This window comes from Grammomys surdaster, unplaced genomic scaffold, assembly GCF_004785775.1.
Source record: "Grammomys surdaster isolate TR1022 unplaced genomic scaffold, NIH_TR_1.0 66, whole genome shotgun sequence".
NCBI lineage: Eukaryota > Metazoa > Chordata > Mammalia > Rodentia > Muridae > Grammomys > Grammomys surdaster.
Window position 1 is genome coordinate 973,777 of NW_021604568.1, and position 25,092 is coordinate 998,868.

Genomic DNA, 25,092 nt, shown 5'->3' on the forward strand with positions numbered 1-25,092 from the left:
ATGGAAATTTGCACTTTTATAATTAGCATCTATTCCTGTGATCCCTTGGTTACTTTTTGAAACAGAAGTGCATGTTGGTCACCCAGATGCCTTCAGCATCTATGGAGGTATGCCCAGATCTTTCTGATCTGTCAGCTATGTGAGTAGACTTCCTGGATATAAACAGGTCTTGTGTTCTAGACAAACTGATCAGAAGGCTTCCTTCTGATCCCCTGCCGTAGTTCTAACATCTTAGGTGGGCTTTTGCATAGCTGTTCATGTGAGGTACAACTGTGCTTGTTAATTTCTTCACCCAGTATGGATGCTTTCAGGAAAGCAGGCAATTCCATGATGGTTCTCTTAAAAGTATTGGGAATGTTCTTTCTCTGACATGCTGCAATGTTTCAGTATCAAGAGTGTTGAAAGATCTAAACGAATTCCTCATGAGACTCTGTATTTGGGGCTTCAAGGGAAAGAATTTCTTCGTTCTGCTTATCCATTTCTTTAAAAGCTACTGTTCTGCCCAGCTGTATCACTCCGGAACATGTACCCAAAGAGTCCTGTATCCCACCACAGGCACGTTACAGTCTGTGTTTATCACTGCTTTCTGTGTTCATGATAGCAAGGATACAGAACCAGCCTAGGTGTCCTTCAACAGGTTAGTGGATAATGAAAAACTGGTGCACAAATACAATAGAATGTTATTCAACTGTGAAGAAAAGTAAAATAAGGAAAATGAATGGATCTAAGAGGTATAATATTAAGCACAGTAATCCAAACGCATTTTCTCCCTCACGTGCAGATCCTAGCTTATAATGTATGCATGCAAACAGGTAGATAAGAGTAAAATACAAAGTTAGAAAGGTAACTAAAAAAAATAATGTTAGGTGATAAGAAAGGATGGATCATTGGCAAAAAGGCACATGGGACATGAAAGAGGAAAGTGGTCGGAGGGGAGGAGCCTAGGAGGAAAGAACGGATGGAAGGAGATGGAGGAGAGGGAGGGAAGAGAACCACACAAATGTGCTGCTTTCTAACACAGTAAGTGCCGGGTATTGTGGTGCTCACGTTTTAATGAAAGCCTAGAGGCAGAGTCAGGGGAGGCCACATAGAGTTCTAGGTTAGCCAGAGCTATATGGTTAGACCCTCTCTCAAACAAAGAAAACCAAGTTATGAAGTGAAAATGTTTTGTTTCTTTGGAGACTCAATTGTATCATGTGATGTTTTTCTGGAAACTGTCTTAGGAGAGGTTGTTTTTGCTGAGGCTGATCCGTGGGAAGATGTTTTCCTGAGAACAGACACGTGGCGTTCTGCTGGAGTGAGCAGATGCTTGAGAGAACATGTGATGTTTGAAAAGGATATAGATAAAACCCAACAGGCATGGTGTGGCATTGGTTCTCCTTGCTTTCTTTGCTAATCTCTGTTTGTCGAGATTTCGTAGAGAGAAATGCACCAAAGATCTTCCGGTGGTGTTCCAGTGGCTTCTTGCAACTTCCTCAGACTTGGGCCGATTGGCAGAGACTCACAGTTTCTTCTAGATTGAACAGCTGTTGCTGATTTGTGAATGATGTTTGTGAGTGGATTGAGCTACCACCACTGATTCACGTAAACTGAACTTCTGATATCCTGACAACAAAGAGTGGAATTGCCCCTAAAGAACTACTTCTAAAGAGGTCCAAATCCCCCTTTGCCCTGTTAACCTTTTCTTACCACTACCTCTGGTGGGCAATGGGCTAGAAGGGAGTTTAAAGCATTTAAGAACTCTTATTAAAGTAGGTTGTGAAAAATCTAAGCCTACAAAGTTATTGGTCTGTGCCAATGCCACATAGTCACCTTGGAGTTACCCACATTTCCTACTCTCAGTGTTGCAAGAACTATTCACAATTCTGCTGCTGTTTCTCTGTCAGGTTCCGTTTTCTCTTCTAAGTTTGTGTGTTTCTGCACTGTTGCTTTTTCTTGCCTGAAGTAGTTATCTACTGTTTTTATTTGGTCAAAGAATTCACTCTTAGGTTTATTAGCCCTATAGTGTTTTGCTTTGTGTGTTTGCTTGTGTTCTTATTGGGCTAATTCTCTTGTGATGGTGTGAATGCACACACACATACACACACACACACACACACGAGGTGGGCAAGATTCTATGAATTAACAATGTCATCATCATTCTTAATTAGCAACGTGGTTTGTCTTGTGGACGTATCTTTAGCTTTATCTCTTTCCCTTTGAACTGTAGTGATTTCATTACTAGACATTATGCAGATCTTGATTACCTGATAAAGGCTATAGACAGAGTGGAGTTTTTAACAAAAGAGTAATGTTTACTCTTACTACCATGCCATTTCATTGCTTTCCTCTGTTTGTTTGTTTGTTTGTTTGTTTGTTTTTAAAAATATTTATCTATCCTATATGAGTACACTGTCACTGTCTTCAGAAGGCATTGGGGATCCCATTACAGATGGTTGTGAGCCACTACATGGTTGCTGGGAATTGAACTCAGGACCTCTGGACGAGCAGTCATTGTTCTTAACCACTGAGCCATCTCTCCAGCCCATCATTGCTTTTCAATATGATATTATTTTAATGCTATTTCTAACTTTTGCAACCTATTAAGATATTCTTCTTAAATTTTATTGTTTATTTTTCCTTTTAAAGCGTGTGTGTGTGTGTGTGTGTGTGTGTGTGTGTGTGTGCACGCATGCGCGCACACTCACAAGTTTGCAGGCATATGTGTCCCAGAACACATATGTCGGTGTCAGAGAGCAGCCTAGGGTGTTGGTCCTCACTTTCTACCTTGTTTGAGATGACACCTCCTGTTGTACTCTGTGGAGTTCATTGGACTACCTGGTCAGCGAGCTGAGGGTTCTTCAGTCTCTGACTCTCATCTCATTTCCCCTCAGAACGCTGTGATTAAAAGCATTCCCTGTTCTATCCAGCTTTAGGAGGGCTCTGGGAGTCTGAACTCAGGTCCTCCAACTGGTATAGGAATCATTTTATCCATAAAACCATCTCCCCAGGCTACTCAGCTATTCTTAGTGTTTAATGAATGAACATGTGTCTCAGCCTTCCTCGTGCATTTAAAGACATGTTATCAGGATATAAACTAACAGACCTGCAGAATCAACCTATTAACTGCATCTTCCAAATCCTCTACAAACCCCTAATTTACTTTTTGTCAACTTGATGCCAACCTATCTGGACTTACAGAAATAAAGCAAGTATCTCAGTGATTTTTTTTCATGCATTTCCCTCTTGGATTCACTAAGCTGTCTTATGATTCCTAATGCTCTGTATATGTCTGACATATACACAATAAATATGTATGCAGCCCGTCCCTCACCGTAGCTTATACCGTTTCTCATTATGAAGGGCCTATTTTTTCATCCTCTGACTTTACAAATGACAGTAGGGGTGTAGCTCACTTGCCTAATGTGTACAAGTCCTTGGTTTTGATGCCCAGCACTGCAAAATTAATTAGATAATTAATTACAAATCTTAAAATAAAACAGTAAAAGTCTTATTTGTGCATAAGCTTGTTATCTGGGCTTCCTTCTCTGCTCGCACTTGCTGCCAACTTATTTGCCGTTCCCTTCAAATTTCGGTCATTTCCTTAATAGTCATCTATGTGAAGAGCGTTTAGTTGGGATTGTTTTTAAAAAAATTCAATATTAGAAACCTGGGTAAGAGAGCATATCACATATATTTATCAGCATGACAGACATTTTCTGTGTGTTTGTGTGCATGTATGTGTATGTATGTGTGTATGTACATGCATGTGTGTGTATGTACATGCATGTGTGTATGTGCGTGTGTGTGCTTTTGTGTATATCTGCACATGTGTGTTCGTGTATATGTGTGTATGTGCATGTGTATATGTGTGTGTGTGTGTGTGTGTGTGTGTGTGTACCTACCCTAGTATGCGTGTGTACAGACCAGAGGTCAATGTCGGGTGCTTCTCACTATTGCTCTGAACTTAGTTTTTGAAGACAGGGTCTCTCACAGAACCCAGAGCTTACCATTTTGGCAAGCCTGGCTAGGTAGGGTTCTGGGGATTCACTGTCTCTGGGCCCCTCCTCTGGAGTTATAGACATATCCATCACACCTCGCTGTTACACAGACTCTGGGGGTCTGAACTAATGTCCTCATGCTTGCACAGCAACCTCCTTCCCACTGAGCCATCTCCTCAGCTATCCTAAAAGGTTTCTCCTATAATAACCCAATCATTGTCCATTATGGTTCCTGAAGGAAGTCTGTAAGCTTGTGGGGCCTCTAAAATGGCAGAAGTTCATCCATTCAAAACCCACAGTGAGCAAGGAGAGCCCACCACTTCATCAGCTATCAGTTCCTCAGTGGAGTCCTGACCTAAGTCTCCACAGGAATCATCAGCCATGCTGTCCTGGTGACAGGACCCACCAACAGTGAGTCTTCCTGGAGCCACACTATGAACTCAGCTGCTCTGCCATTTCACTGAGGACAAAGAGCTCCCAGCAAACCCTGTCCTTCCGTAAATCACAACTCGGTGGAAATGTTCAGTGACAGAAACTCAGAGCCCACATCCTTCCCTCTGTTGCCTCCTCCCATGCTGAGGCAGCCTTACTTACCCACAGGTCCTGTAACTGAAGACAATGAAGCTTTCCTCATCTGTCCTCTCTACGAAGGTCACACAGGTGTGCTTCTCCCAGTGCCTCATGGCCTGTTTGAAAATGGCCCTCTGGGTGCCTGAAACGACAGAGCAATGCTGGTCACTTTGCTCCTGGGCACACCTTCTTCAGACATGAAGGCACAGACTTAAGACAAAGACTGCTCTGATTTTTAAAAATCTTGTTGATAATGCTGTGGGTTTTGTACCTGATGGTTGAGAGAGGTTTGAAGTGTCATCATCATCTAAACACACACACACACACACACACACACACACACATGAGACGGTGAATGTGATGAATGTGTTCATTAATTGGGTTGTGGGGATCATTAAACAATGTATCATTATACATTATAAATATATCAGGTCACCACTTGTATATATATAAGTTTGTCAAATGTTTTAAATTGTCTTAAAAACCCTTTTTAAGTAACACAGAAAAGAAATCCATTGGGAATCACAAATTCCCTTTGCTGAGGATGCTGGTGCCAGTCGGCAATCTAAGCACTAAGGAATCAGAGGCAAGAGCTGAATTGCCATAAGTTCAAGGCACACCTCATCTACATAGTGAGTTTCATTCAGCCAGGGTGAAAAAAAAATCTTGTCAAGGGGCATGTTGTGGCTGGAGAGATGGCTCCAGGCTCTGCGTATCCACTCTCAGGCCTGCTGATCTGCTGCTAACTAGTTCATTCACAGTTCTCAGTTGCTGCGGCAAGTCATTGAGCCATATTCCTCATTCGCCTACTTCTCACAGAAGTCACAGCATCCCAGGGATGTAAAAAGCTAATGAAGATACTGAGAGGCTGGGATGCTCACTCAATGGGGCTTTTTGTTCAGGCATCCAGCCAGTGATGTGCTGTAGGCCTACTGTGGGCAGATATGGTGAGCTCCTCCTCTGTACCAGGCACTGTCCTAGGTGCTGGACATGTAGGAATGAAAAGAGGGGTTGTTCCTGCTCCCATAGAGCCTGGGCAAAGATAAGTAGACACAAATACAAGGAAAAAAACTTTGGGTCATGATGAATGCTGTTAAATTTACAGAGTGAGCTGTGCAGCTGGTGGGGGTGGTGAGGATGCAGGAGGATTGATCTTGGATATATCGTTTGATCAGAAGCCAGCCAGGTAAAGCTCTGGGGTAGTGTCCCAGGAGACAGGACAGTGCACATGTGCTAGGGACCTGGGCATGGGTAACACCTAGAACAGGAAGGTGGCTGGTGAAGCTGATTAAAGAGAAAAAAGGAAGGAAAAGGAGACAAGGCTCTGCAGGGAAGGCTCAAGGTCGGGGACAGAAGCCCCAACTTCAGTCTAGGTGATTTACATAGTGCAAAGATAATACCACAAGACATTAGGCACAGTTCTTAAGTTCTTATCTGTGTTAACTCATTTCATTCTATCACCAACTTTCTTTCTTTCTTCCTTCCTTCCTTCCTTCCTTCCTTCCTTTCTTTCTTTCTTTCTTTTTGTTTTTGTTTGTTTTGGTTTGTTTGGTTTGGTTTTTCAAGACAGGGTTTCTCTATATAGCCCTGCCTGTCATGGACTCATTTTGTAGACCAGGCTAGCCTTGAACTCATGAAGATCCACCTGCCTCTGCCTCCATAGCACTGGGATTAAAGGTGTGCACCACCATGCCCGGCTACCAGATCTCTTTAAAGAACAGGGAACTACATAAATGTTAAATGATTTGTCAGAGGTGGAGCCAGGATGCAGATCAGGGAGTGATACCACATTGTATGATACCTGTGTGCATCTCTGGTTACCATGTGGGGCACTGATCCCAAGCAGAGGGACAGAGGCCGGAAGCCACCATGGACAGCTCCATGCTTGCCTTCTTCCTGCTCAATGTTTAAGCCTTTTAAGACTGACCTGATGAGACTCCCTGCTCTCCACCAAGCCTTCAGGAAACGGTGACCTCTGCAGCAGTCATAGCCCCAACAGAGGCCTGATGTCAGGCTCCACCGGCCCAAGGGAACCTTAGCTGGAGGAACTACTGTGGTCCTGGTACCCGCTCATTCCCACGGAGTCCTGTCTCAAGCCTGAGAGCCCAAACATGGGCTCCAAAGGGGTCACATCTAGGGCTACTGACCAGTAAAGTTCCCTCCGATGACATAAGGAATGACCCCTCCAGGCCAGATCCGCTCTGCCCTTGATGTTGTAGCTCTTCTGACCCGAGCAGAGAAGGTCTTCGCTGTGGTGGTGTTTGAGGTCCCAGGGCCAGGCAGAAATGGGGTGCCATCCTTGCCATCTGCAAGACAGTCAATGGGTCAATTATCCTGCCACAAAGTCTTCTGCAAGTTATGCTTAAGCTTAGGATTGTATTGATGGTAGGTGGTGAACACAGGGGTGGGTAAATCTGTGTTCTAAGGGAACACTTTACCCACAAAGGTTTTTGAGAACCTGGTAGGTAATGTTCAATAGCTGGGTTTAAGTGAACTGTCTAAGATCAAGTGGCTCCAGGGAACCAATGCCTTCTTCTGCCCTCCATGGGAACTACACCCACATGCACCCACCCACCTGCTCCACCCCACCCATGTACCCCACCCCACCTCCACACATATACATATAATTAAATATTTAATATTTTAAAAAAAGATTCTAAGTCCAGAAAGGACCGTGAAATATGCGGATAGACAGAAGGGAATGTTCAAACTGGGATTCCCTGACGGAATCCATACCATGCTGGACCTCCATAGGGCCTCCCGTGTGCTTGCTTACAACTCCTCCTTACTCTTCCCTGGAGAGCCTCCTCTCCAGTTTTTACATCCTCCTCCCTCTGAAAAAAAAAATCCAGCTACTGAAAATTCACTTTTGGGGGCTGGAGAGATAGCTCAGTGGTTAAGAGCACTGACTATTCTTCCAGAGGTCCCGAGTTCAAGTCCCAGCAACCACATGGTAGCTCACAACCATCTGTAATGGGGATCCTATGCCCTCTTCTGATGTGTCTGAAGACAGTGACAGTGTACCCACATATATGAAATAAATAATTTCTAAAAAAAAAAAAGAAAATTCACTTTTTAAATTTTCTTTAGTTATTCCCTTCTCTCTTCATTTTTATGTTTCTTTTCTTGTTTTTCTTTCCTTAAAAATGAGATCTAATTCATAACCATAACATTCACTTTCATTTTTAGCGTACAATTCTGAGGGTGTTAGTCTATGTATCAGGTGTGCAGCCATCACCACTCTCTAATTGTATGAGCTTGTCAACACTGCAGAAGGAAACCCTGTCCCCATTAACAGTCACTTCCGGTTTCTCTCTCTGCCTTGCCAGCCCAAATCTGCTAGGTTTCTGTGGCTCTGCCTGTTCTCCATATGAGCAACCTCTGCCTTCTGCCTTCTGCCCCTTTTACTTGGCTAGTTTTCAAGGTTCATCCACATTTATAGTATGAATCTTCTTTTCATCCTATTTTGTGGTTCAGAAGTATTCTGCTGTAGGGGTAGGCTACATTTAGCTTACCTGTTCCTTGGTTAAACACCGGAATCATCCCAACTTTGGGGTTGTTATAAATTATACTGCTACGAACGCTCATGTACACATGTGCTTCAGCGGGCCTAGGATTTCCCCTCTGCCAAGCATGTGCTGGGTGTGGAATGCCAGATCGCATGGTGCTGTTTAACCCTTTCAGGAACTACAAGGCTGTTTCCCAGAGCAACCACACTGTGTCGTGTCCTCACCAGCAAAGAAAGCGAATTATACACATAACCAAGTAAGACTAAATTTAGTCTTACTAAATTTACAAGGCTTGTTTAACATTTGACTATATATGTATATTAGTATATCAGCAAGATAAAATAGAGAAATATTTCATATTAGTAAATTTTCTCCTATTATGTTTATTTGTTTATTCTGAGGGTGTACACAGGTGTATTGTGGGGATGTGTGCCACGCATGTGGGTGAGGGTCGGAGGTCAGCTCGCTGGAGTTGGTTTCTTCCCACCACCTTGGTGCCAAGAATGAAACTCAAATTTTCAGATCAAGAGGCAGGTACTGTCTCTCTGACCCCTATACATATTTTTTAGTTTAATTTTTATTTATGTATATGAAGGCGAAAGACTGTATGCCAGATGTACTTGTGAGTACCAACAGAGAGGACATTAGAACCCCTGACGCACATTTACAAGGAATTATGAGCCACCTTACATGGGTGTTAGGAACTGGAGGGTCCTCTGGGCAAGCAGGAAGCACTCTTGACTACTGAGACATCTCTCCAGCCCAGAGCCATTCTGGTTCATTGATGAGTGTGGCACGTAAGTTTTAAGTGGGCCTTGGGTACATCTCCTCACAATACCAAGTGTCTATCTCTTTTTTATGTCATTAATCCACCTGTGAGGATCTCCTACTCTCACTTGGGTTTTCCTTTTTGTCTTTCTTTCCGTCTCTTTCTTGCTTTTAATTGGATTAAAAGCAGATTATTTCCCTTAACACACTCTGTCTCCTGTTCATTAACACTGGTTTTCAGTTTCGATAGTCATACAGAACTGAATGACGAATAATTAGTGGACTGGAAGATCAGTCTGAAGAAACCAGAATCCCAAGTTTCATTCTGAGAAATGAGACTCTAAAAACAACTCCAGTGTAGGGCGTGTGGGCCGTGCCACCAGAGGAACAAGCATGGGACTGGTGAGGTGGAACATGCTCAAACCCTGGAAATCTCAGAATCTGAGACCTGTAAGAATAGAGCTAACTCCCTGTTTCCATGCCTGACTCCGGGCATACAATCAAGAGACTCCCCAGCCAGGTGGTCACAGGCAATCAGCACCCAGAACACCGCTCCATGCTAATGAGGCTCCTTAGCCAGTGACTCTCCCTTCCTGGATATTCTCACACCCTTCCTAAACATTATAGAATCTTTGGTTTACCCTGAGTAAAGCGTATGCATTCAAACCCACCCCCAGTAAAGAAATACAAACAAGCTAAGATCCTCTCAGAGAGCAGCTTCATTAGAGATAGTAGGGGAAGGCTTTTGCCTAAAAGAATTGTAGCACTAACTGGCAGGCAGTAGCACTCTGATGTTCCAATGGGACCCACAGACCGGGAACCCCCACTCAGGACTTCACTTTGTCTTCCTCAGCCAGTGTATTTTTGTTGCCCAGACAGACAGACAGAACCCAGAATGACACTCCAGACTCCATGTTTTCATGTTGCTGTCTACATGCTTTGACGTTTCCAGTTAGTTTCTATCAGCAGCACTTTGTGCTTGTGAGACAGATGCCGTCCGATTCACCCATTTCCTGTTCATGGGCACCTACACCTTCTCCTGCCTGGAATCACATTCCTTAATGACTTTATTTGTTCTTTTGTGAGGATAATGCAATTTCTCAGTCTGTGTCTGTAAATTCTCTCTGACATTCTAGAATTCCTATTGATTACCCATTAGACATGACCATTCAAACCTCCATCTCCCTATACCTTATTTTGTGTGTGTCTTCATAGTTTGTGTCTTTCTTTGAGTGCATAGAGATCTTTTATATACTGTAGGGAAGCATCACCGATCAATAAAAAAAAGCTGTTAGCCTATTAGCTTAGTAAGGAAACAGAAGGTGGGAGTTCCAACAGCGGAAGAGGATTCTGGAATAGAGTCAGGGAAGAGATTCACCCCAAACACTGATGCAGAGAATTGCATGAACCTGAGGAGAGGTAACTGACCACATGGCAGGACTTAGAACATAAACAGGTTAAGTAAGTTATGAGCTAGTCAGGGAACAAGCCCAAGCCTAGGCAATTATTCATACATAATAAGTCTCAGAGTCGTTATTTTGTAAACCTGAGAGCAGATGGGGAAGCCCTAGTTACATCTGAGTGCTTAAACTTGCATGGTTTCCTGGAATCTGCTTTCTACTTCACTCATTCTCTCTTCGGCTGTGTTCACCACACCATTTATCTGACATCTGCTTCAGTGACGTAGCTACCATCTACTCAAGACCTAGTCAGAAGATCCTCAAATGTATCTTCTTTTTAACAATATTCTCTTCCTCCCTGTTTTAAATTCTCCCTTTGGCTTGTTCCTTATTTTAGTCATGCTTATTAAAATTCCTTCTGATTGCCATATTCTCTAATTTGTTGTCTTCTGACTTTTCCTTCATTGATTAACTTCCTGTGTTTCTGGTGTTTTAGGACTCTTTCTAGCCTAACCATTTTTTTTTTAATTTAAAATTTTCTGGGAATTTAATACGTGAGTACTAGATTTACACGGTTTCTGCTCCTTCCTTCTTCCTTCCAAGCCCACATATCTCGGACTCCCTCCCACATCATGAATGCTTTTCCTAGAACTACTGTTGTCTTACACATACACATTAAAAACCTGACTGAATCCATTCAGTGTCAGCCATATGCAAACAGGTTTGGGGACTTCTAGGATCACTGTATTGGTGTGGACCCTGGCTGTGGATTTGCTTTGTACTTTTTTTCAGGACTCGAGACTCTCTGGGTCTCAGGTGAGCTTTTCATATCAATTTCTGAATTGTGGGCTTCCTGAAGATTCACACCTGCATGAGGAACAGACGTTGTGACTGAGACTCTTGCAGAAGATATTCCTGCTCCCATCCGTGCCTGGGATGGACAGTAAGGTTGCATTCTACTCTCTGAGCCCTTTGAGGACTTCTGTTTTATGTGGGAGTTTATCTACCACTTCCTGCCCCACATGGTGTGAAGGGCACATCTCCCTTGCTTATGTTGGCATTCCATTGGTGTTAGCACAGCAGCTCTGACCCCTAAGTCCTAGTCCAGTTTCATTGTGCCTGGATAGTCTCTTTACCATCTGAAGGCTGGGGAAAACCCTGGTCTCTTCTCATTGGCCCTCTCACCTGTCTTCCCTCTGAGCTTCATCCGTGGTGTACAGAGTGCTGCATGCACAGGTTTGCATATGGCTTCCTAGAAGCTCCCTGGCCCTGTTTCTACACCTATGAAGTTGCTATAGAATACATTTTAAGGCTGAAACTCTTTTACTGCTCGAATTTCTAGAACAGAAGTCATACACTTGCAGTCTTGGGATCAGCCCAACCCACAGATGTGTTTTATTTGGCCTGGACACTTTTGGCACATACTGTTTTTTTTTTTTTTTTAATCTCACTTTGGAAGCCAACTCTTGAAAAATCCAGAGATTTCACATAACAATTTTTATTTTTTAAGACAAGGCCTTTCTCTAAACCCAGTCTTTCCTTGAGCTTATGGCAATCCTCCTGCCTCTGCCTCCTGAGTGGTGGGATTATAGGCAGGTGTCACTGTATCTGGGCTCTAGTTTGTTTTAAAATGGGAAGATCTGCATGTGGTGAGAGTGGACCATCTTTCATGCGGCTACACCCCACTGGAGTGGGAAGTGCCCCCATCCCACAGTCAGGCTGAAGGTCCATTGTCAGGACCCTGCTCCATTTCACATAGTTAACCCAGCCTGTTTACACATCCCCTTGCATGTTCTATTTTGTTATCCAGCCATAAAATTCGTTATTTCAAGATTTCAAATGGTCTAGCTGACTGGAAGCCCCATGAGAGCAAGAACTGAGGCAAGCTTCTCCGTTGATGGTTCTGTTCTCGATGCCTACACAGTGCCTAGAGGGTGGCAGCATTCGATATTTTTGTATTTTGAATGAATGAACTAACAAACAGACAAGCTATTCTAAAAATAAACAGCCCAATGGTCCAAACAGTTCTGTGGCGGAAACCTCTCCAAAAGGTTGGCAGCAGCAAAGCCCTTAATGTTCACATCCTGAGACTCATCCTGTCTTAAGTAATCACAGGCAGAGATGTAGCAAGTGGAAGTTTGTTATTCATATCCCATATGGTTTTCAACAAGTCTCTTAATTTTCCTCTGCTGCCAATTCTCCTTTGGAGAATGGGCAAAAATACTTCTCCATTCGAGGGACAAGCACGGAGACATCCCGTGTCGCCTGGACAAACAGTGCTCTATGGACATGTGACCCAGCATTGTAAGGGCCAGTTTTATGTGGCCAAGTCAGCATGGGAAAATCTTCAATGCACCTGGAAACAGACTGGGGTGTAATTTCCAGCCACGGCTTATTGAATGACAGCTTCCCCTTCGGTCCAGTGAGAAATTTAATTTGCCGAGGACTCAACACAGGAAGCATTTGCCGATTAAAACTATGTCTAAACAGATGTTCTGCTCAGCCTGGAAGAGGGGTCTTAATGCAACTGTCATTATTGGATTTTCTTGGATTACTACTATCTGGAACCAGAACCCAAATAGAAGGATGTAATTATTTATTATGGCCAAGAGCTCTGCATTTCAAGAGGAGCTCGGGGGCATCTGAAAGGATTTAACACGCTGGGGGTGGAACAGGGTGGTGATGGGGGGGGGAATACAGGCCATTTAAATTCCCTGCCTCTTCAAGCCACATGTCCTCTCTGAAAGTGGATCGTCCGTTGCTGTTCAATATTTCATGTTCAGCTGAAGGCACAGCCATGCCATAAACAGAAACACAACTGACCAAACTGCTCAAGCGAAGAGCTGTAATTTTTACATTAGGCAAGTGGTAACTCATACACCAGAAATAAGCACCCCAGATGCCCAGATATCTGCAAAACTCTCACCCCAACAGGCAGCAGCCAGAGTCTCATCTTGATGACCATTTTCAAAAGACTCAAGAGCAGTTCCTTGCTGCAAAGGGAGCTGTAAATTACCCTATACAATGGCTCTCATAACTAGGTGCACCCTAAAAACACCGAGAAAGCATTAAAAAACTACAGCTCTCTGCTCTTGCACTGAAGCTGTGACCCAACAGGCCTGGAGTCCAGGCACCTGCAGTTTTTCAAGCTGCTATCGAGGCCAAAACTCAGTGGCGTTTGGGACTCATTGATAAAGCTCAAGGGCTGAGACTAAGAGTTTTAGGGGCAGTGAACTTAAGATAAATGCTCACGATAGTTACAGCCATTTACTCTCCATATGGTTGTGCAGAACCCCCACCCCCATCCCCACCCTGAGCCTGACTACTTCCTGAAGCCTCTCTGTGAGACAAGCAGGGAACCAAGCAGAGACTATCAATCACTGGGGGTTAGGAAAAGCTGTGCAAGAGCCATTGCCTGCAGTTGGAACAAGTTAAAACGGGAGCCTGAAGTTAGTCAGGCTCTGTGGTTATACCTGGACCTGCAGACAATGACACTCAGGGAGTGTCATTGAATACAGGGTGGCATTTTGCAGCTGTCTGTGGAATCCTTGTTTTGGGTTGCAAACAGCTCCCGCTCTTCACTTTGGAACAGTCTTTACAGCCTGGTCTCGAAAGGAAAAGGACCATGTTCTCTTACAAATATTCAACGTATCGGACTCTACTCAGCTTGTACGCTTGAGGCAGTTACACACACCCCCTTACTAATAGAATCACAGACTCAAGTGTATGCTGAGCTCTCAGCTCCCAGGAAGGGGCTGCTCTGATCAAGGCTTCATGGGAATGTTGAGTGAGCAGTCTAGAATCCAGCCCAAGGCTGCAGGCACAAATCCTCACCTTCAGGACTGAAGGAAGGACGCTACATAGTGTCCAGAAACCAACCTCTGTTAAAACTAATCCAGCACTCCCTCAAATCCCCTTTTCTGCTCAGACCATCTTATTCTAGGTTTGTGGGAAATAGTCAGCCTGCAATTAAAGAGAATTCTAAGGTTGGTGTTTCATATCTTCAGTTCAAATAAAAACAAGATGTGACCCCAAGGCAGGCATCCAGCAGTATCCTAGAGGGATGGAGTGGGACAGAATAGAACAGCCTGTCTTGACCTCACCTTGTGGGTCTTGCTCCTCCCCCAGATTAAAGACCTGCGTGTCTGTGACTGAGATGTAGAGTGGAGAGAAGGACTTAGCCTCTACACTCACTGGCCTTTTTGAACAAGCCAGAGTCATTCAAGGGTCAGCTCTGTGGGGCTAGCAGACTTCAGAGGTGTGGGAGGAAAGGGAAAGTGTTATCTTCATCCTGCTTTAAAAAAAACAAAAAAACAAAAAAACAAAAAAAAACCCTCCAACATCTGCTGGAGAGCCGATTCCATGTGCGGCCCAACTAGAGGCAGAATTTTAATGGGCTGCAGGCGGCTCATTCCTTCCTGTGCTCCGTGCAGCTGTGGAACAGCTGTGGAATCTCAGTTCAGGGGTAGATGATGCGTTCTCAGTGCCGCTAATGTCGTTCCTAGTGGGGAAGGTGGGAAGAAAAAAGTGGAGGAATGCTGGTCCCGGTGGTGTGTGCCTGTGATCCCAGCACTAGGGGAGGCAGAGGCAGGAAGATCTTGAGGTCAAGGTCAGTCTAGACTACACTTTGAGAACCTGTCTCCAAAACAGAACAAAAACTGGAAAGCTGAGCTACACTCAAGTGCGTTTAATGTTTGTACTTTATATGAATATTTCTAATTCTCCCCACGCTCCAAATAAAGAATTAAATAAAGTAACCAATGTTGTAGCTACTAACTGGGATTCAAACCCAAGTGTTTCTGATTCTCCTTGCTTATCTGATCGGGTGAGTACAAATACCCTGGTATTATCTATTCCTGATGAACACTTGAAGAATGATGATAGTATCCTATGTGGACCAGCAAGTACCCTAGTCTGTGACCTCACACCAATGCTGACATTCAGTGGAATCCACCTCTCTCTCCTTGAACTCTGACATTTGGCTTGATCAAATGTGTCAGAGGTAATATTGGGGTTCTCATCCAGGCCTTATGCTTTCCACCTTTTGATTAGCCAGCCACCCTGCTGTAGATTTGGATCATTGAAGAGGAGAGAGCACAAAATTGTTCTGAACCATCCAGCCCAAGCCAGCTGCTAAAACGTAGTCAAGTAGGTAATCCTTGCTAACAATAGGGGAAGAGCCACTGCACTGAGTGAGCCCAGTCACTCCACAGAACCATGAAATGTCATTGTCTGAAGTCAACTTCAAGGATGGTTTTTACACAGCAGGAAATCACATAAATATGGAAGAGAAAGGTTCAGCATGGCACCGATGCCATTTCAGTGCTGTGACAACTCTCTCCAGCTGCTTCTCCACACACTGTGATCCATCTTTACCACCATGCTTGTCTGCAGCCAAATGAAGAGCCCCTGTATCTGCCTGAAGCCCGAGAAGCTGGAGGCGCCATATGTTGGCATCATAAAACATGGATAAATCAAACAGTTACTGACCTGAAAGCTTCATCCTTCCAAGCTAGCTTTCACGGAGCTGTAAGGTGCTATGCGTGCTATCAGGGGAGAAAAGCAATCCATAGTGTTTCTTAGCCAGATATGAACCTTATCAGCTATAATAAGTACTGTCAAAAATAGGTCCTCTAATACACCAGTGGCATGAATATTAGAGGAGTAACCAACCACTTTCTGATTGGATGTAAAACCAACTCCATGATTAGAAACCCAGACCTGGCACTGTTATTGGGACCAAGGACCTGTTGTTAGATAGAAAAATATGCCCTATGGAAGAATCTACTGACATTATTCTGCTTTAAGGCCATAGTATTAAAATAACTCCTAATGTGTTATTGTGATATTCATAGATTAGTCCATCTTTCAGACTAAATCAGAGAAACTTCTGCAGCTAACACAGAGATCCACAGCTTGTCAATATGCAGAGAATAAAAGACTTCTGCATGCTCAGCCCTAAATGGGACATCCATAGCACACTCCCCTTCCCAACTCTCTACCCTAAGGCTCAGAGAATATTGTGGAAGAGAGGGTAGAAGGATTTCAGGAGCCGAGCAGATAGATTACTATAAGAGAACAGTGTCTTCTGGATACAACAGGGCAGAGGCATATATGAACTCAAAGTTATTGCGACAGCACACATGAGACATGCATGAGCTCATATCAGACAAAACCCCAATAAGTGGGGTGGAACACAGAGTCCCACTCCCAACCGAGAAACTATTGGCATTTGATAGCTGCTGGGAGGGAGTCTGTTTTCTTTAAGGGTGATCTGGGGTGAACTATGATCCAGGACAAGCCCCACACCCAAGAATAATTGGGCAACACACTGAACTCAATAGGTCAGAGAGAGAGAGAGAGAGAGAGAGAGAGAGAGAGAGAGAGAGAGAGAACACATGAAGTTGGTTGGGTGGTGTGGGGAGAGGTGTGGATCTAAGAGGAGTTGGGGGATGGGGAAGAAAATGATCAAAAAACATTATATAAAGTTTCAAAGAGTTAATAAAGATATTGTTGTCAACTATCAAATAAGCAAAAGAAGAAAAGTACATATTTTTGTTTGTTTGTATTTATTTATTTTTTGAGGCAGGGTCTTGTGTAGTTCAGACCAGCCTCCAATTTACTGTTTAGCTGAAGATAACCTTGCACTTAGGATCCTCGTGCCTCTACATGCCAGGTGCTGGGATTACAGGTCCGCACCTTGATGCCTAGTTTATATGATGCTGGGAACCAAACCCAGAGCTTTATGAATGCTATGAAAATACTCTGAATACAACTGAATTGCAGCCCTGGGAGTTGTGGAGGGAGGGGAGAAGAAGAAAAGAAAGGAGAAGAGTCTAAAGGGACTGTCTGTTCGTGATCCCAGCTATAAGATACGTAGCTGAAAACAAACAGACTCCTCCAGCAGCCTGGTAGGGGAGGGAAAGAATCTGCTGCTCTGTAAAGCAAGGCAACTTGAAGAAAGGGATCAGCACCCCAATAGAGACATAAGCAAAACATACAAAGAGGAGAATACCAATGTGTACACCCGGATCATTAGCAAACCCAGGAAAAGATGCTCATAGCCACCAGCAGTCATAAAGGAACACAAACTAAGTAATAATAAGCCTTTGCTTATTGGTTAAAAATACCTGGTACTAGTGAGGCTCTGGGGAAAGGGATAACCCTCATAAGTTACTATGGAAACATGGATTGTTATTCCTGCAGACACTCAATATTGCAACATCTATTAAAAACATGCTGAATGAGGCTGGAGAGATGGATTAGGAGTTAAGAATGATGCTCTTGCAAGGGACACGAGTTTGGTTCCTAGCACCCAGGTCAGGTCAGGCTGCTTACAATTGTCCACAACTCTAGTCTACATGACCTCTCACCTCTACCCCAGATCTGTGGTCTTTCCTAGCTTCATGGACCCTTCTCTGAGATACATAGTTCCCCATGCCTTGTCAACCCTCTTCTCAGCTCCAGGGACTCAATGCTCTCCATGGGCACCTACCCACAGACACATAACCACACAGATGAATATACATAATTAAAAATAAAAGTAAGTCTTTAAAAGTCATACTACATAAGTGAAGGCATGTGTTCAAGGATGTTTAGAACAAAGGAACAATTGGATAAACTGTCAGTCTCTACTACGAACACAACTAAGAATTACAACTACTATAATCAAATATACAAAGAATTGCAACTCTTTGTAGGAATAAATTAATCACAACTACTTTGGAGGAGTTATCTGCACGATATCAGTGACAAAGCACATTGCATTGAAATGTGTATACAATGCAATCCTGCATTTAAAAAATAATGACAAAACCTATGCATGCATACATGTTGATGTGTGCTTATATGTGTACATGTCCTCCTATGTCAACACAAGTGCATGCACAAAAACATGTAGGGAAGAGGAGAAATGTTATTATCTGGGGAGAAGAAAAAGGTGATTGTAGGTCATGTATGGGGGTAGCCAAAATAAGGGGGAAGCAGAACACTAAAGAATAATACATGGTGGTATCAAGTCGTTTGTACATTTGTGTAAATGTATATGAAGTTTTAAATATTCACATGTGTAGGAGAAAATAATATTGAAGCAAAATCATAAACTATAACAAGTAATGGTTTCTATTTCATCCCTACAGAGGGATTCTACCATTTAAAAAACTGTTCCTTTGCTCTCCAGTTAACTCCAGCACTGCCCTGAATGAGAATTGAATCTCCAAGATTGACATATGTCCAGATACCACCAGAAGCTCATAGTACTGCTGACCCTTGGGCCTCTGAACCTTCACATGTAGAAAGGCCATGGGGCTACTTCTAGGAAGGCTCTAGACCGGCCACAAGCAGCCACCTGCCTCTGTTATCCCTTCCTGGGCAGACTCCAGTCTACAGTGGCCGACCACCACTACCCCACATCTACTCTCCTTTCTTGCCTTACAGACCCTCTTCTCTGAAACATGTAAGCCTTGTCATCTCTCTTCTCAGGCCTTCAACACACAAGCCAAGTAACCAGAGAGAAAAGCCAAACCCAGGGGACAGAACTTTCTAGCAATCTCCAACCAATAAACCCTACCTTTCCATACCTCCCACCCCTGCAGAAAAACAGCTTCCCATTCCCCCATCCCAGCAAGACAACTTTCCATGTCCCCTGCATGAAGCAAGACATCTTTCCATACCCAATCTCCCACACACAGCAAGTCCCCCCACTCACCCACCCCTCACTCCACAAAAGGAAACATTTGCCTATCCCCATTGCTGTCCGTGTGCATGCCCAGCCCAGCTGTTGACAAAGGAGGTTCCAGAAGACACCCAAAGCTGGGGGCTGGGGCATGGTGATACCAACTAATGGGTACAGAGTCTCCTTCGGGAGTGATGCTAAAGGTATGCACAAGATGGAAAAGGTCACGCCACATTGTTCATGCACCTGACACCACTACACACTACACTTTGAAATGGTTAAAGGGTTTAGGTTATTTATCAAAATTTGCCACAATTTTAAAGAAAAATAAAAGATCCTCAGAGGCCTGATGTGGCCTCACAGACATTACCCTTTCTTGGCACCTGGATGCTGGTATTAGAAGCTGTATCGTTTGGCCACATTACAGATGTCTCCTCAAGGCCACCTGAAAGAAGACAAGAAAAGAGGTAAAGACACACCTTTCAGTAGCATCAAAGGAGCAAACCTGGCCATTGGGTGACCACCAGGGCAGCAAGGATTTGGTCAACTAAAGTTTATTGTGTCCATAAATGCCTTTTTATTTTAATAACAACTCATAAACTAGCAAAACTACCATCCTCCTTGGTCAGCCAGGGATGCCCAGAATGGAATTAATAGAGTTTGTGGGGAGTCCCAGGTCAGCTCCTCATCCACCTAGAGAAGACAGAATGGATGCACAAGGAAGTTCTGGAGTCAGGTCCATTCGAGTGATGTCCAGCATGGCTGCCGAACTTCCGCTAGAGCTCCCTCACTGAGATGCTGCTGTTCTGGGCTTTCTCTTTTCCTTCTATTTTCCCCATATGAAGAATCAAGTTTAGAAAACTGCTGAGTTTGGTTTATAAACAGGACTCTGCAGACACGGTAGAGCAAGGGCAGCAAGGATTAAACGTGAAGGGTGGGGGGCAGCCATGTCTAGACATGTTGTCAGCACTTATCTCACTCAAAAGATGTCAATCTCCAAAGACAAACTGTCCTACTATGTGCTGGGTCCAATCCCAGGACTACAGATTCAACCACAGACAAGGCAGTGTTTCTGTCTCAACGCTAGCACTCTCTAAATGCAGAGCTGGATATAAGAGCAGAGAAGCTAACTGCAAGTTCTGAAGATTAAATTTAGCATGGGCTGACAGGAGGGTCGGGGCTTCTGTGGGAGAGTAAGAAGAGTCATCAGTGGGTGCTGGGTAGGGTACCAGGGAGCAGATCTGTGCCCAGGGGATACAGTGACCGTGAAACCATATCAAAGCCTCCAAAGAAGAATTTATTGACAAACAAGAAGGCGTTTCTTTGCATAGGTTGAGAAACCTGAAGCTTATGAAGCAACCTTCCCTAATCTCCCTGCCCCCATTAGAACACTCTGGGCTAGGTAGTGCACAACCCCATCTTGGAGAAGCCAAGGCCGAGGAGAATGCTAATGAGCCCAGGGTGGCCTGGCTCAGAACATGGTCTCCTGGTTAAAGATCCAAGACCTACCCTGAGCCATCAGTGCCTGAGGAAGGCTTACATTGGCACCGCACTTGTCCAATGAGTAACCTGTGTCCAAGTCCACACCAGTAGAGGCAGCATGTGGCCATTCACCAGCTCCTGAGTGGCAGTCTGCCTATCCACCGCTGTGACTCAGGCAAGGCCTGCAGCTGCCCTGGCCTCCTGTAGAGAAAGGACCCCCAGCACCAGGCAGAGACAGGAGACTCCCTGCATCCTGCCTGGCTGGCCAGCTAGGAATGCGCTCACACGACTCCTGCAGCTGCTGGGGTCTGCGCTGCCAGCTCTCGGCCCTTGGGTATTCCAGTTGCGATATCATTTCCTCTTAGGCTAAAGGTCAGGGGAAATCCTGACGGTATGAAGTCGTTCCTCAGCACAGGAATGTGCCATCTGCAGAGAGAGGGGTGGGTCCCCGCCAGGCGAGTCCAGCTCAGCCTCCGCCCCGCAGGCTGCGCAACTGCTGCCGAGAACCTGGGCGTTAGCATCTTTGGTCTGTCAAATGGGCTGCTGCGGGGACCAGATGAGGTAATGGGTTTGTTTAGATGTGTGTTCATTCAGAAAATATGCATCCGACACCTGCTATGTGCCAGATTCTGTTACTACTGCTGGGGAGTGACCTCAGGAAATTATATTCTGATGGAGGGAGGGGAAAGGGGGACAAATAAAAGTTAAGTACTTAAGTTGGCTGCTGGTAAGTGCGAAGGAAAAAAAAAGGGAGATTCTAGAGTGCCACTTCATGTAGAAAAGAAGAACAGAAGTCTGAAGAGAGACTTCTATAGAAAAAAAGTCTATAGATATCTGGTAAAGAGCATTCCAAACTGAGGAATGGCAGGTGCAAAGGCCCTACGGTGGGAAGATGCCCAGCAGCAGGGAGCTGGGGGTGCCAGGAATGGAAGGAAAAGAGAGAGAATGGCAGTGAGCCTGTCAGCCATCAACTGCAAGACCAGCCAGTGTGGGGCCCTGCAGGCAGGCATTTCTGGACTTCATCTTGGAGCATCCTAGATCAGATTCAGGCATTTAACCGCATCCACCTTTTGCATAACCAGAGTTGTTAACACTGGACAAGAGAGAGGCATGGGAGCTGAGATTTAGAATAAGTGTCTACAAGCCGTGGGGGTCCAGTGTAGATATCAGCCAGTTTCATCCTATTCCACTTCCCAAAATGAAGCAGGGGAGGGAGCAGGGAGAAAGTTCTGTACATGATATCTGGACACAGCCCTGGTTCAAGATGAGCTGGAGCTTCTAATGGAGGCACCTAGGGCAGTGACAGAGGCTGGGGCTGTGGGGAAGGCTGTGGCTGTGATGGAGGGAGCCAGGTGCCCCTGGGTTCTACAGCAGGCAGAAGATGCAGGCAGGGTTCTCCGGTTCCTTTGACTCTCTGGTGCTGGGAGCTAGAACAGGTGAAAAGCTTTGGAGATGGGACAGACACAAGTAAGTATGACTGAAAGAATCTTTTAACTAAAGTGCCAAGGTGTTAGCCACAAGCTAAGAATGCACGGGGGTTCCAGCCTCATAGACACCCAAGGAAGGACCAGGGAACACACACCAAGAGGTAACTGCCTTGAGGGCACCGTGGTGTCAGTCACAGAAAGTCCTTGTGCCCCTCAGACTCCCCATCAGAGCAAGAACAGCTTACTCTGTTGCCTACACTCAGAGGTATAGGCAACTCCACAGAGCCCAGAGCCTTGTCCTGACAATCTGTGAGAGGATGCCTGACATTAGCTGACAGAGCTGTGGCAGTTAAGAACACAAATACCAGCTTTGAATGGAAGCACATGTCTGTCATCCCAGCCTAGGGACAGAGGATCAGGAGTTCATGACCATGTAGCAAACTCAAGGCCGGTCTGAGCTACAAGAGCTCCTGTCTCAAAAGACAAAAACAAAACAAAACACCTATCACCAAACCACAAAGAGCACAGTCCCTTCTCTGATCTCATCCTCTGAAGATACCAGGCCCAGGCTTCCTGCTCTGTCTGGGATCCACCTAGAGTTCATAAGTTGACCAGCCTTGCCCTTTCTGGACACAAAGCATCCCACTGCCTTTGGGATGTGTTCTGCTCTGCGCATGGCTGAGACCTTTACTGGCCTGGCCCTCTGAGGCTCCTCTGCCTCACCTCTTGCCTCTACTTCCACTAACTGAGCCACCCTAAGCTGTAGGAAGTGGATTTCTATTTCCCATTATCCTCCTTTATTTTTGTTGAAATAGGACCTTATTATGCCGACTAGGCTGGCCTTAAACTCAAAATCCTCCTGCCTCTGCCTTCTAAGTTACTGGAATTACAAATGTGGACCACCTTACATATTTAAACATCTTCTTAAAGCTTGTCCTCCTCTTGGGCCTGGCTACATCTTACTGGTTTCCCACTCTCTAGCTGGACCTCACTTCCTCTGGGACACTGCAGGCTGGCACCCCAGCTCTTCCCAGCTGTAAGCCTACCACCTCTGAGCTTCCTCAGCCCACTACCCTTTCTCACTACACATGCTTGACATGGTTTTGTGTTCAGCAGAACCCTCTTAGTAACTTTCTAGATTTAGTAACATAAAGGAAAGGACACACACACACACACACACATACACACACACACCAGTCCTAATACTCAGAATCTGCCACGAGGCAGGCACCTAGTTACACAAAAGATGGATGGTCCAGGGAGCAAAACACTAGAGGCAGCTTAATGGTGTTTCAAAGGATGACACCAATCATTAAATACAGCTCAGTTTAATGTTGTGGGGGAAATGTGTTTCTCAGCTTTACTAGAGAGAGGGAGGCAGCTACTGAATAATGCCTCTCAACAATGGCCACAATTTAGAATGACCTGGGAAATCTTTTAGACATACTGAAGCCTGCCTCCTATCCCCATGCCTACCCTCAGAAGCTCTGCTGTAATCAACCTGGGGCATTCCTGGACATGGAGACTTTGAAAAGCTTCCCAGGTGATCTGAAGATTCAATCAGGATTGATCACAGCAGCCAGGATGTGCTTATAATTCCAGCTGTTACAAGCCTGGCTAACCTTGTATGATCGTCTTAACAACTGAGGCCTTTCCTTACAATCTCACTAGGAACTGGAGATGTAGTGTTGGGATTAGACTCACACAACCCCAGAAGAAGCCGTGTTACCCCTAAAATGACAGCAACTATTCCTTGACAGATGTGGCTCAGGCTGAGACTACAGATGTAAGTTCTGTAGACGAGACGAAAGACTGGAACTGGGCCAGGGTCAATCAGCAAGGTGTTTGCTTATCTTGCAAGCAGCAGGACCTGAGTTTCACCACAGAACCCATGTGAGGAACCATGCTGACAAACTTAGCCCAGCATTCAAGGGGCTGAGATGGGAGATCCTGGGAGCTCACTGGCCAGCCAACCTAACCTACTTAGCAAGCTCTGAGCATGTCAGAGAGACTTTGTCTCTGAAGGAAAGGCAGACAGTGTTGGAGGAATCACACCTGAGACTGTCCTCTGGCCTCCACATGAACAAACCTGTATACACACATACACACACACACACACACCAAACAAACAACCATATTTGGGCAACTGGATTCATTCATAGTACAGGACTATATTCTTCCTAAGGAATTGGCTGCAAGACAAAAAAAGTCCACATGTATATGTGTACACATGTCTATACACACACACAGGCACATACATATGCACAGGTATGTATGCACATACATACTAACATATCTCATACATTTGGCAGTTGTTTAATTATCTCTTCAGTGTAACAATATGCAAAGCCTTGTAAATTTCATTAGTCACAGGGGTTTATTCAAACTGTCTCCTTTGCATAAGAAACCCAGGCTTACAGCTGGTCTCTGGGAAAGAAAGCCCTCCAGGCCTTGAAAGGAGAGCTTGGCCAGTCCAAACTCTCTCTGAAACACAGTGGAGGTCAGCGGCCCGTGATGCATGAGGCCAGGCTAAAATGTCTCTAACCAGCATCTGCAATCCAATCCCACAGTTTCCTTTATGGAGCAATTCACTGAATTCCAAGTTGTTCTTTTTTCTAATTCACCATATAATTCACCTCCCAAGTTCAATTAAGAAGCAATCTGTTAGCAACTTTGGGAGCAGGCTGCTTTTCTTTGGGAAAGTCCAATTTTCTTCCGCTCCCAACAAAAAATGCCTTAATTACATGCATCAACACTGCATGCATAGACACTGGTGTACACACAACGCCCCTTCATCTCAGCATAATTAATGAAATATCAACGATACACATCCAAGATATCCAGGCAGGAAGAGACAGGCTCCTTCAAACCCCAAGGGGACCTTGTTTCATAAATCAATATTGCCCGTTTGAATAATAGTGACTATGAATATTCATTATATGGAAATGCATAAACAAAACTTTAATTATTCCTTCTATTTTTCATTCTTAAAGCATAACATTACTTGATCCCTCATTTTCTTAAACACAGTAGCTACTGTTCTTAACTGCAGATTGTTTTAGGGTGTCCTTAATAGATAATTATAGCAGAAAATGCCTTTGAATCAATCAAAGAAGAAGAAGAATTTAAAGAAAAGCCAAGCACAAGATCCTAAAACCCAGTTTGCCAGCAGCCCATTCACTTCAAAACATTCTGGTTGAGCACCTGCCCTGGGCAGCAAAATGGTGCAGGCTCCTGCCCATGGAGCCTGCCTTCATGCAGGTTCATGCCCATGGAGCCTGC

The 25,092-nt window shown here is 44.7% G+C and overlaps 1 protein-coding gene across 1 annotated transcript in view; it reads right to left on the reverse strand.

Annotated features, from left to right (window-relative positions):
• Positions 1 to 25,092, reverse strand: part of Tll2 (tolloid like 2) — a 114,296-nt gene that overhangs the window by 45,446 nt on the left and 43,758 nt on the right. Inside the window, exons 3-5 of the mRNA XM_028775450.1 lie at positions 19,272 to 19,346; positions 6,698 to 6,856; positions 4,575 to 4,692 (exon numbers count right to left, since the gene is read on the reverse strand). Of these exons, the coding sequence (XP_028631283.1) occupies positions 4,575 to 4,692; positions 6,698 to 6,856; positions 19,272 to 19,346 (352 nt within the window). The remainder of the gene's footprint in view (positions 1 to 4,574; positions 4,693 to 6,697; positions 6,857 to 19,271; positions 19,347 to 25,092) is intronic.